Source organism: Seriola aureovittata, chromosome 14 (genome assembly GCF_021018895.1).
Source record: "Seriola aureovittata isolate HTS-2021-v1 ecotype China chromosome 14, ASM2101889v1, whole genome shotgun sequence".
Taxonomy (NCBI): domain Eukaryota; kingdom Metazoa; phylum Chordata; class Actinopteri; order Carangiformes; family Carangidae; genus Seriola; species Seriola aureovittata.
This window is the reverse complement of record NC_079377.1, coordinates 8,140,518-8,154,167: the sequence shown is the minus strand read 5'-3', so window position 1 is coordinate 8,154,167 and position 13,650 is coordinate 8,140,518. Positions and strand designations below refer to the sequence as shown.

General features: G+C 38.7%; 1 protein-coding gene across 3 annotated transcripts in view; it reads left to right on the top strand.

The window, feature by feature from the left end:
- Window positions 1-13,650, top strand: part of lyst (lysosomal trafficking regulator) — a 57,918-nt gene that overhangs the window by 5,320 nt on the left and 38,948 nt on the right. For all 3 annotated transcript variants that reach the window (XM_056394957.1, XM_056394956.1, XM_056394955.1), the window contains exons 2-3: window positions 5,270-5,361; window positions 11,577-11,775. In XM_056394957.1, coding sequence (XP_056250932.1) covers window positions 5,270-5,361; window positions 11,577-11,775 — 291 coding nt within the window. The remainder of the gene's footprint in view (window positions 1-5,269; window positions 5,362-11,576; window positions 11,776-13,650) is intronic.

The following is a 13,650-nucleotide window of genomic DNA, read 5'->3' as shown; positions in this document are numbered from 1 at the left end:
TGACAGTATGGATCTGACACTGACAAAAACACAAACATGCTTTTTGATGGTAGCCTCTTGACATTTTACCGTGTATTTTAATGGGGGAAAAAAAAAGTTATTTGTAGTGTTGTGTGAAGCGGCTCTGCTCTCTGACTCGTAGTTGGTGAGGAAATGCGGGACGTTAGGCACTCCTCATGATGCTCATCACTCAAATGTCAAATTAGATCAGTAGGGATCTCAAACCGGAAAAAAACATTGCATAACCAACGCCCCATGTCCTCTCTCACGAGGAGAGGATCACATAGCTTTCGCTGCCTCTGCCAAGTTGTATTCTACCCAATTATCCAAAGAGAGCTTGAGAGGAAAGTCTGTACCAGCATGGGTGACTCAGCCATCAGACTCCCATGACTAGGCCTCCCATGATCGTGATGGGTAAAGACACAGGTCACAGCCACTGTGTCCGAGCAATTACAGGAAACCCAGGCTTTCAGTATTCTAGGATGTATTCTTCTGAAATACAATCAAAACAAATGTGAGCAAACGTGTTTTCTTCTGAGGTCTCCTTATAAACAAGTGCCATCATCAGGTATGCTGTTTGTAGCGAAACCTGACCTCTTAAGTTGCTGGACCAGGAAAGAAAAAGTGTAAAGTATTCATTAAATATTATTGAATTCAAAAGTGTTCTTGAAAAGGTTACGCTATTTATGTCTCCCTGGTCATCCAACTTAAATGTGTATTTATGCAGTGAGTAAATTCCCCATAGGTTAAGTAAATTACTCTGTCAACTAGAGTTTCTCATTTTTAATTTTTTTTTCCTGATCGATAGCTGATGGTCATTAACCAACCATTAACCATTAACTGACAAGATTAAAATGAACTATTCAGAATAGACCAGTGTCTGTAAACACATTTTGAATCCTCTGGTGCGGGGTGCGCTGGCACGCATAATAGTCTCTCCAGTGTAGGAAAATTTTGCATATGAAAATAAATAGCAGATAGTAGCCAGACTTTCTAATGTATAAGCAGGTTAACGGAACGAAAACGCACATTGAATCCTACATCGCAGAGAGCAGTGTAGCGAAAACCTCCTCCTCTGCTCTCAGCTGATTAGTGATCAGAAGGAGCCAACAGGTTAACAAAACAGAAACGTGCAGTCGCATTTTTCAGACCTCAAAATAAAATAAACAGGCCAGGTCTACATCAGTCCTCAGCATAGAGCGCACCTTGTCTACTGATTTTTATTCAGAAATAGCAACATGTCGACATGTTGTGGGGTTAGTATGATGCTCAGTCTGTTGACTGTGAGACCGGTGGCGGAGAATACCCGCTCAGATGGTACTGATGTCCCAGGATATTTTAACTGTTTGTTGATATTAAACAAAAAATTCTTACTGTTTAATTATGAACAACACTACTGTCAACAAATCAACAAAAAAAAAAAAAAGCTAGGCAAAATATCTCTCAACATATGAGTGTGAATAAGTGAAATCTGCAGCTGTATGCGTCAACCACCCAGATTGCCTGTGTACATCCACATGACAAATGAGCAAATACAGAAGTTCATGAGTGTAGAGGAGAGGTCAAAGCTTTCTTTTTGTTTACAGAAGTGTGTTCTCTGAGCTTTGTGAACTCTTGATTTCCCTCCTAAGCTGCATTAATCAGTATTGGCAGTCTCTCCATTATCAAATCACCCCGGCTGGTTTGTGCCGAGTGCATTGTAATATTGGATTAGAGCCTCAGAGGAAAAAACAACCCCGTTGCTGGGAAATTAGAGTTATCGTGAACCACTCGGTTTCCCTTCCCCATATGAGGAATACGGCCACAACAGGTACATTGATAACACAAGGACAAACCCAAGTCATTTTAGATACTAATTTTGGTAGATTAATTTTAATAAACTGAGTGTACAGCTCCAGCATAGCTCCAGGGTTTATTTATTAAACTAATAACAGTTTTGGCAACCTTGAAGCTTTGATTTCCTGCCAGTCACTCCCCCTGTTTATCTTTGCTCTTAACTGTTGCTGCATTTATTTCTTTCACCTTTACGTTATTGTCAGCTTTCATGTTTTACCCCTGTCCTCTCCTGTCTCTCATGAGCCATGCATTTCTTTTTCTTCCTTTTCCCGTCTCCTGTGTGTGATGTTGTCCAGCCCCCTGGTATGCAGTGACTCCCACCCACCCATCCCCTCTCTGCTAGGGTGGGCTGTTGCCTCAGCTGTTGAAGTGTCACGCTCTGTGCCCCTCCTTGACCCTGGTGAGTGTGGTCAACTCTGCATCTTCATCACCTGGAACGTAAAATTTTCAGGAAGCTTGACATAAATGTGTGCATCTTTTAGGCCTATGACAAATAAGTGCCATTTACACCTCTTTTAATGTCATTCATAGCGGTAACAAGTAACATAAAAATAAAACTTGTTTTGACCGTTGTGTATCAGGAAGGAAGTTGACTAACCACAAGCTGGGTTATGCCTGTCCTCACCGTGGCAATAAGCAGCAGAAGCCAAAGTGTGACGGAGCGTCAGAAACCTGAATAACTGATTTGAAAGTTTCACTCTTGTGTTTTAGACATGGAGGATGAGAAAAGCAGTTTCACAGATATACATAGCGGCCTTTGCTGTATTAGGGCATGTAAACTAGACACGGAAAATGGTAAACACACTTAACCTAAATGATGCTATATTTACTCTTTAAATGGCTTGTTTATATCACTCATTTCTATTTTTGTAATTTTCTGCTCTCATGTACGTTATGCTAATAGATTCCATAACTTAGACTATGTAGAAATCTGTCCATGCTGCTAAATGATTTACTGTGGTGTCACTGTGACATAACTTGGTTGTGCAAAGATTTCACTGTATCCAAAATATCTATGAAGTGATACTACCGGTTTGCCTTTTTTTTGTGTGGAAGGATACAAACTAATACAAGCACATTATTAAATTTGTTGATGACGAGAACTGGTCGTAAGCTACCAATAAAGTTGGGTGTTAGTTACTGCATATTTTCCTCTAAGCAAAAGGAGTTAAAGATGGTCTGTGGAGTTTTGTAAACAAAGGTTATGTTTCCATGCAGTGTTCCATTCACTCAACTAATCGCATTGTCTGTATCCTCAAGGTCTACGTTGAATGCGTTTCCCACCTCATAAAACATTTGTGAAACCACTGGTTTGAATATTTTAAATCCTGTATTGTTTACATCCTTATTTGATTGTTAGCAGTCTTCTTCTTCACAGCCTACACTACACTTGTTTGGGCACTGTTGCCACCAACTATCAATCAGTAGAACAGCATGAAACAATCGCCATAATTTTGTATTACGCTGCCCGCATGCTTGTATATGTGAGTTGTAAAAACATTGCATAGAGGTGCTAGTGATCAGAAACTTTACCTTAAGAACAGTTTTTAAGTGCATAAAGCACAAGATGAATAATACTTTTTTTTTTTTTTTTTTTTTTTTAATGTCAATAATAATCGAGCACATATTTATATGCTAAATGTAATTTTATTTTGACCATTGTAATTTTCTAATGGGAAGTTTCGATCTGTTTCTGGTAGCATCTCATGGGAGAGGGAAAAACAATGTGATTGTTCTCCTTCATTGGCTGGGCCACATTGGCTTTCCCTCTACAGGCAAACCTCTTCATGCTGATGTGGTGATCTTGTCAGATGACATTGTGGTTTTTAAATCAGGATTTTTGCAGTGCAGAGCAGCAGCTGGGAAGTGACTGTGCTGGTATCAGGTAGTCTTAATGAGTTGTGTTTCAGTCACTATTTCATACTTGTTCTGTTGTCTGACAACAGAAACAGAAAAACATGAAGATGAGAACAGCTTTATTGGGAATTCGGCTGTATTAAAATGCTGTATATGTGTGAGCACAGAGTAGGAGAGAAGCAAATGGATAAAGAGCTGAAACCGGCTGACACCAGGCAGAATGTAAATAGCCTATGACATGGTCCAGCCATATACTAGTTTTGACCTAGTCTTTAATGAAGTGTTGTGATTGATTAATTTTCACGGACAGTTTCATGGAAAGTTTTTAATATTGAGCAAACAGGACCCGTTTCCAAAAACGATCTTAAGGATAAGATGATCTCAGCTCGCAGATCATCTTATCCTTAAGATACTGGACCAAGTTAGTTAAATTCAGGAACGACACCTTAAATGAAATTGCCTCTGTTTCAAAGATTTATGTATTTACAGATGTATAGTGAACCCACAGACTACACTGCTGAAGGCATCCCTTTATAATAAAGTGATATATTCCTCTTATTTCAGTGAACTTTATGTATTGATAATTTTTGTTGCCCCCCATATCGATATCCTTGCCCATCAGTGCCATCGCAGGTCAGACTGTGTGTAATGTGATTGGCAGTGTGTGGTATCTATTCTTTCGCTTTGTGACCTAGACACTCAGCGCAGCCACATCAGTCAGGGATCAGTGTTGCCTGAATAAATCCAGTCAGTGATGTCAGATTAGCAGAGGCGTAAAGCTAGCTCTGGTGTGGTGTAAGGGACGGCAGGATGCTGTCTCAGAAGATCACACACGTCTGCCGGGAAGGTATTAACACACTACCCTGGAACCCGTAATGCAGTTAAAAGCGGTCAGGTGGCCTGTCACACTACCGTTAAGAAAGTCCCAATTGTTTTGCCAACTGTGGTAGTGAGAAGGTCTGGCTCTGCGGTCTGGCTCTGACCGCAGCACTGTGACAAAGCTGATTTCATCTTTATATGACCTTTGATTTCCCAGATTCAGAGCTTCTCCATGACTTTTCTTTTACTGCTGATTGTGATTTTGAATTTGTGCTGTCCACCAGACTATTGTCCCAAGTAATGAGGCTTTACTTTGAAAATTAATTTAGAGAGTTTGTTCAGAGATAAAGTATAATCCTTAAAAGAAAATTTGTGGTTTTGGAGACTGAATTATTTTTGTCCTTTTAATTTCTGATATGTATGAAGTATAAATGTGTGCTTTTCTGGTTACAGTGCTTTATTAAGAGGCTAGACGGGAGAAATAAAATACACAGACTTCCAGCACTATATCTAATCTGATAAATCAATATGGGAGCAATAGTTCCATGTAATGACATTAGTGGCTGTTACATCACTTTGTAATTGACTGTACCATCATGTATAACTATTATAAAACGTAAAATCATTGACAGTAATGTTATAATAGGTCATCAGATGAAAGGCTAATGTTTTTGTGTAGTGCATTCGTCTTCATGTGACTAAGTAATGAACAGGGTTTGATTCATGTTGCTACTCCCGTGTCTGTCTCTCTTATCAGGTCAGCCTTCAGAGTCTGGAGAATTTTCTCTGTCTCTTCCACTATGTGCAGCATCACCCCAACAACACCACCAAAGATGCACTGAAGTTCTGGTAGGTCTCATTATTATTTGAACTTCTTAAATGTTCTGTAATGGATATTTTGTCTCACCGAGGGTGGGTAAAACTTTGGTGTATATAATGAACTCCAATATAGCAGCTTCACAAAAAAGTACATTGTGTTAAATCAACACCTCAATGACAAAACAGAGCGTGATTAGAGGTATAGTGGGCAAAGAGTACAATGAATAACGTTCCATTTCAAATTCGTGATGATGTAAATGAAATATAATTAAAGAATACTGGTCAATTTTTAAACCTTTATCGGGACAAACACTGGAAACATAAGCCTGAATGGATATGCGAGGCTAATGCGAGACTAATGTGACATGAACTAGGTGCAGTAACCGCAGTTGCTTTAGTCTTAACCAAAGAAAAGTAAGTGGGAGATTTATGTTCATCATTTTTATGTCCCACCACTATAATGGAGTTTGCAGACATTATGTAATCATAGTGCATTAGCTTTTGGTGTACCTTGCTGCATAGATTTACATACTGATGAGGAAAATCGTGGGACATTAGGCACCTCAAGTACCTCTTGTTTGTGTTCTGTTCAGTGTAAATAAGTCACTCTCTCACACACACACACACACACACACACACACACACACACAAACACGCTACCAAGCGAGTACATTAGCATTCATGAGCCATGTGTTCCCTCAGCTGAAAAGTGATTAGTTTCAATGAGGTTTTGGTTAAAATGTCTGCTTTTATCTGAAATAATTAAGCCCTTAGCAAACAGATGTAGTAGGAATTGGACTACAATGGGTTTTTAACAAAATGTTTGTCATTTTACTTATGTAAACTCCTATGGTTCGGCTATCCCGGTATTTTTTATTTTTAAATTGTAGATTTGCAAACATATTTGTGTTTAGTGTGTTTGAAATTGCCAGTTTGTAAGTGAGTGTTGGGATACCTTTTAAGATGAAGAGGCTGCGAGTGATGGTAATGATGGAGCAACATGAACACGGTTCAGCCTAGCATTGCGTCTTATAAATATGAATTACAGTGTTGTGTAAAACCTTTAAAAGCAGTATTGATTTGTTGATATTATCTGAACAGAACTTACATCAATCTCAGAAGCCTGTGTTAATCTAAGAGCTTCATTTGGTGTCAATCAGAGCCCACAATCAAAAATCATATTAATATATTGATGTATATAATGTATTCAGTTTCCATTTACAAATGTCCATCACAGGTCTGTGGAGTTCTGAGTGACAGATTTGAATTGATTAGACAAACCACACTAAAGGAGTTGGCACTCCACAGTGAGTAAAATCACTCCAAATATACATCTGGTGTGTGCGCACCCTTAATCCCGTATTGTTTGCAGTAGAAACAAACATAGTATATTGATGCAGTTAATCATGTTGATAAACCTAACTGCCTGGGTGCCATTACAGCTCATGGATGCACAAGAATCCCAATGAAAGACACTGCAGGGTTTGAACTCTGCCCAGGCAATATTTGAATGTTACCCTTGCTGAAAGTGTACTTTATTCTCTAATGAACGCTTTTGTCCCTCACCAAAAGGGACTGAGCTGAGTAAAGCCTCTACTGAATATATAACTCAGATAGAGTGAAGAACATCACAATAGTTTGCCAGAGGGGAAACACAGAATTTGAGTTCTGCTGAAAAGAGATGCCTTTTTGCAAGAGGATATCATGGAAATCATTATTGTTGTTCAGTAAGGCCTGGTCCACACATACATGGGTATTTATTAAAATAGGGGTTTTCCTCCTTTGTCCTCCTCCTCGTCCGCAAGAGCTCTATTTATAAAAAAAAAAAAAAAAAACTCTCATGTAAAGAAAGGAGATAATGGAGCACAACTCTGTCTTCACCCTGGAAGGAGTCTTGCAAAAGGCCAGTTTTCAGTGACCTAAATCACACTTCACATGTGGATGAAAGGCCAAAACGCATAGAAAAAGTTATGTTTTAAAAAAATACCTGTGTACATGTGGACTAGGGCTCTTATCGCTGTCTCGTGGTTAAGATAACACAACTGGGAGGATGATGGCACAAAGCTGGTAAAGAAAGTAGATGAAACTAGAACAGAAGTCAGTAGAGTTCATTTCTCCACCAAAGCCAAACAATCCTATATCTGTCAGATACAGATTATTATTCTATGTTCAAATCTCTACCTCCTTAATATGTCAGATTTTTATTTTATTTTTTTACTTTAAGATCTATACATCATTTCCTGAGGAATTTTATGAAAATGTTGAAAAATGCCCCATCAGGAAATGTGTAGGGGGAAAATGATAAAAAACAAACAAATTTCTGGCTGGGCCCCTTTAACCAGACTGGTGCCAAAATTGAGATCCTCCGTGAAGCAAAAAAAAAAAAAAAAAAGTAATAATAACCAAATAAAAAACTAATATACTAGTTATCAATACTTAGTCAGAGGCTACAATTATAGCCTGAAAGTGTCTGCTCCGTGCCGCAGTGGAGTCTCGCGTGATGAGAGGAGAGTTGACCGACAAGACAATGGCAGAGGATTTGGTGTCAAAGCGAAAAACAAAAGCACGTATTTGTCAGTATTTCCGAACCTGATGCCAGAAGGGAACCTGATAACATTAATGAGGTAAACTGCAAATTTTGAAGGTGGCAGCTGGAGGTAACACTCCCAGTATTTCCCACAAACTTGGATTCTCTTTGTGGCGGTAGCTGGACGAGGGACTTTCGTAATTATTAGATAACCCCCTATATAAGGTGCTGTACTACTTTCTGAAAGATAGATAGGTAGATATTGAGCTGACAGATGACCAGTGCAATCAGTAGCATGGGTGGTGTCATGAGTTTTATTACCTGTGGGAAAGGTTTTTATTGTATCTAATTTGATAATATAGTTAGATAATACTGTACATTTCTCCTAGCCCTGAGCTTATCAACTGTAATAACAGTGAAGATGAAGTATGGGTAGTTTGATCGAAGCTTATCTGTTGGTTTGGGCTTGTACTACAAGTGTGTCTTGGATACACACACTAGCTTTACTTTAAATTACAGTAGTTACTACTTATTAATAAGTCAATCCTGATTTCTGATCACATTGATGTAAATTCAGATATGGTGAAGTCACTTATTCACCGGTATAAGAATTTAGTTGAATTTCCTTTTCTGTTCATCCTTATCACCCTCATTACAATACAGCAACATACTTTATATATTAGCGAGATAAAAAACAATTGTGAGCTTGTGCTAGTTTTGTGGGGATGTAGACAGACTCCCTGATAGCATGTCAAAGCGTTTAGATATGCATCTGACCTGTTTGACAGTGACTTGTGACCTAAATAGACTCCATTCAGTAGACAGACATGTTGTACTCTGACTAAAGCTGAATTAGCACGGTGAACCTGATTTTTAACTAAGGTTACAAAGTGTCACTAAATACTAGATATTTCAGAAGACCATTCGGCATAACCTGGGTCAGGTCAATATGGCTCAAATTTTTGAAATACCTGGATATTAGTAAGAATGTCTTTACAATGGGAAAATATAATATAACATTAGTGTGCAAAGTATGTATTACATTGGACAAAATTCAGTGCAGGTGTGTCAGGTGCCTTTGGTGTGTTCACAGATATGTTGAAGGGGTACAATGTGCAGCTTTATACATAAGGGCTGTTTTTTTAAGTTATTTTTTGCCTTTATTCAGATAGGGACAGTGAGAGAGTGACAGGAAAGTTGGAGAGAGAGAGAGAGAGGATGACATGCAGCAGAGGGCCATGGGTCGGACTTGAACCTATGGCCACTGCAGCAAGCCACAGGAGCGCCCCTATACATATGGGATACTATGTGTATGTATCATACATTCATTTTTACGATAAGTCTCAAAATAGTACGTATCAAAGGTATACCGATACACAAAAGAAAACAAAAACTATATACAGGTAGGGAGTGATCTTTTCTTTACAACACAATGTGTGAGCTCCACCTTCTACAACATAATCATTGATTGGTGAAAATAAAATCAGGCCTATGGGGTGTTACATACTTAATCAGATTATCCCAGTGTGAAACAAATTGTGATTGAAAAATGCTGTTATCGTCTCCATTCTATAATTGTCCATTGTAATTTCCATCCATACATTTAAAGTCTGGCTCTCCTGACATATTTACTTTCTAGTGGCACGTCACATTTAAGTGAGGCATATCTTACTGCTCTGTTTCAATACTAAAATCACCTCCTATGTATCATTGTCATAGAAAACTCACTGACTCCTTAACAAAAGTAGAATTCAGTTCTGACTGTAGTAAAAATGTCCTGGAAAATGCCATTTAGAATAACGTTTTTAGCCAATTATTTTTTGGAAACCTTGTGGTCTCAATTAGAACCAAGAATAGAACTACAATGAATAAAAGAAGTAACATCAAATGCAAGAATAACATGGTTTGTGAATAATTTTGTACACATTTTTACGCAATTAATATTGACAGATTTAGTGGTTTTGGAAACCTTGCAATGTTGATAAGAGACAAGAATAGAATTAGGAATAATAAAACAATAGAGTTCAAATAAATCATTGTGTGTTTGGAATTCATGGCCATACAAGTTCATTAAAATAAAATTCCCAAAACAGTTGTTGTAGTGGAGAGTACAAAGGCAGTTTCTGTGAATGATGGTTGATCGCAGAGGTCTCGCACAGGGCCCTGGGGCCTTGCCAGTAGTCCCAAGGCCAGTCCCCTCGCCATGTGACATCACATGCTTTCATGTGATACGCTGATCTGCTGCGAATCTGGAAAGCTTCCATTTGAAATTCCAATTTAATGGAATTTGTGCTGCAGAACAGAAAATTCAGTCAGCAGTCGTGTGAGGAGGTATGCAGATACAGCCAGCGGAGCTGCAGTCAGGCTTGGAGCAAACACAAGATGACTGGAAGGAATCTGTTTGGGCCAGTAACATTCGGTAAGATGATAATGATCATATGTTATAGAGGCGAATGTCCGAAATTAATTTTTGTTCTTTTTAAGTGGAGATTCCTGCCGTAGAAATTATTATCTCAGTACTTTTCGCCGTCTTCTTGCGTTATCATTCAGAATCAGTTTGGACCAGAGCAGAACCTAAACTGCGGAAATGTAAACATGTAAAAGTGAACACTAAATTATTTGGTTACAGTCTGGTGGAATTAGTAATGGCTCCGTCCTTAGGGCATGAATATTGACAAATTCACTTTGAGCTGTGTAATTGGGATTGTCCTGTAAATGGTGTTTGTGTCTTCAACGATTACTGGAGAGATGTGTGAAGTATGTCTCCTGTTGAGAGCTACAGCTTATTGTTATAGTGACTTTTAGAGGAAAATGTGGCTGTGGCAGACATAAGGATGCTAGCTTGGAGGCGCACTATGAATAATCTTCGTAGCATAAGTCAGTTTTCTGACTTCTCTTCAAGCTACATGAGTCTAGATTTCAAGGTTTGACCGTTAACATGCATGACCAGACCAATAGTCTTTGCTTATTGAGATGGATGTTGTTGGAACAACCTGATTCACAATGTGTTCAGCTTTGAGGGAACTGACCTTTTTTTCATTTCACCACACTTCAGGTCAGTATGTAGGCGTTTCCATCGATGTGACCCTAACAGGATGATTAGACCACTGTTTTCCTGCACTGTCATCTACAGATTAAATCCCTGACAAACTATTTTTTCTTCAAATTATTTTCTTTGCTTTTATGGCGGTAATTCATTTTAGACCATTACAGTGCCATCTCAGCAGACTTTGAGAGTGAGCACAAAAACTGTGTCGACAAAGCAAGAGGTGGCCTATATCTGTATCTGCTACTTCCAAATTCTTGATATGCTTTACAGTATCAGAGCAGAAGTGTGAGTACAGTGTTTATTTGAGACTAAGAGATGAAGTCTTAGTTCTTCTCTACTGTACACAAATCTGTTTAGGTTTCCTTTCACTGCCAAGGAATGTCTCTGTTAAGAGTTAAATCAGAATCACGCTACAAACAAGGTGTGTTGCTTTGCCTGATATTTTTAAAGGGGCAGTATGCCCATTAAAGTCTACGAAAACAATTTCATGACTTTTATTTAGAGTATAAAATTAAAAATCATACAGCTATGCAAAAATGAACCTATTGTTTTGATTTCTTCTTGTGAAGGACAACCTCAAAATCCTACAAAGTATTTTGAGTGTCTGTACTGATGTACAGAAAATTTGATTCTGCCACAATTTCATCGTGTTTACGTCTTTTCTTGTAGCTCAGACATGAGTGGGGCCAGTAACACACTGGCGAGGGAGTTCCTGACTGATGTACATCAACTATGCAGCGCAGTGGCCCAGAGAGCGGAGGCGCGGGAGGAAGATGAAGAGGAGAGTCACATGGTGGCACTGGGGGAGTACCTGGTCAGGGGACGGGGCTTCCTGTTGCTCAGCACCCTGGACTCAATCATTGACCAGGTAAGGAAAAGCTAAGCTCATACATCCAATCTGTTGACTTGACTGTGTATTTAAACTGTGGTACGAGCAGCGAAGGTTGAAGAGTATGTGGGTTTCCATTTCTATAACATTTCAGCAACAAATAATCTCACAAATAAACGTATCATAAACTACAGTGAGGGCAACTGCAGCTGTTGTGATTTCAACACAAAAAGATCCCCATTGCAGAAGGAAGAGGTAACCCGACGTGTTGCTCTCATAGAGAACTGAAATCCTGCGGGTTTGAAATTACAAGTGCTTATACTGTAGCTGAATTCAGTAATATTCCCAATGAACTGTTGGCTGCTGCTTTTAGTGTATTAAATGTATTAAACTTTTTTCATTCAGTTGTTCAATATCTGCATGACAAATTCAAATTTCTGCACATAAGCCTCAGTGACCTCTGTTGCAACTAATCTCTGCTTATCAAAAGGAAATTATAGAGTTTGTACAGATACAGTGTAATGAACACATCTAAAAGCAACAAAGATTATGCAAACATTAGACTGACAGTAGCTGGTAAGATTAAAGGGGTATTTAATGACCACAGTGCAATAAAACTCCGTGGTGGAAAATAGGTTATGCAATAAAAAGATGCTGTATAATTTCATGTACAGACATATTGTATATTTTAAGTTTTAAATTCCCACTGTTCCATCGTTATTAATTTTTTTTCACTTGAGGAGATGCTTACATTTCCACCTGAACTCGGACATGAGAAACTGAATGCCCATTTTCGTTTCCAGACACTCTAAAGCATTTTACCCATTTATTACACCACCACATGGCCAATGTTGTCTATATGGTTTCTGTTACTACAATTTGTAGAGTGGCTGTATCTAGGAGGAAATGAGCTCTGCGGTGCCCACATGTTGTTTTATTGTCTGACTGATTGCAGAAAGTTCAGCTGCTGCTGATGCATGCAAGATGTTGATGCTGATAATCAGATCCATGTAGAACAGTTGACGTATAATTTTTTGTGTATGTTTTTATTGTATTTTTATCATCCAATACACAAAATATGTGTATAGTGCTAATCTATTTCAAAATGGATGTTACAGATATGGTGTGGACAATATTGTACCATGAAGGGCAAAGGTATCCACCTGTAAGCACTCTGTTGGGCTCTCACTGAGCCCAGTGTTTCCTCTGCCTACACACTGATAAACTGGTCTGCAGACTTCACAGGCAGAGCCCATGCTGCAGCACACTCAGTGTGTTTATGTATTGATCTGATCTGTGCGTGTTTTTTGGGGTCAAGTAACAAGTTCAGAGATGCTCTTATCCAGAGTGATTGATGGGGCTTTCACATGACAAGTCGAGTGCTCCACATAAAAGGTCAGTGTGAAACCAGCACATAGTTGAAAACAATATGACCTCTGAGTGTCAGGGTTTGTCCTCTTTCTTCACCGTTTCCCTTCGTCAGATTTGTTGCTGTTGATGACTCAGGAGTCAAGCGACATGAAACTCTCTAATGATTTTATGAGGTGTTAAGTGGTTTGATGCTAATCATCTGAAATGAGCTTTAGAGAAAGTGCAACATCAGTGGATAAACAAGCTAAATACCCACAAAATTCAAAGTTCTACAGTGTGTCAGGATCATTGAGATAGACTGGTAAAATAAGAACGGGATTTGGACAAGAAACCAATCAGTCATGGTTTGTCTTTTAATAAAATGTAATTACCAATCTGTTTTTAAAAAGGCTCCAGATGTGATCCTGAGCTCAGTCATTTTCAGTGTCCTTTAAGGACATAGTAGTCATAATGCTCTGACTTGGAGTAACAAATGCATTACGGGATGAAATATTATAATATTATGAATGTGACCCTGTGTGTCAGTGTCCCCATGGCCTCATA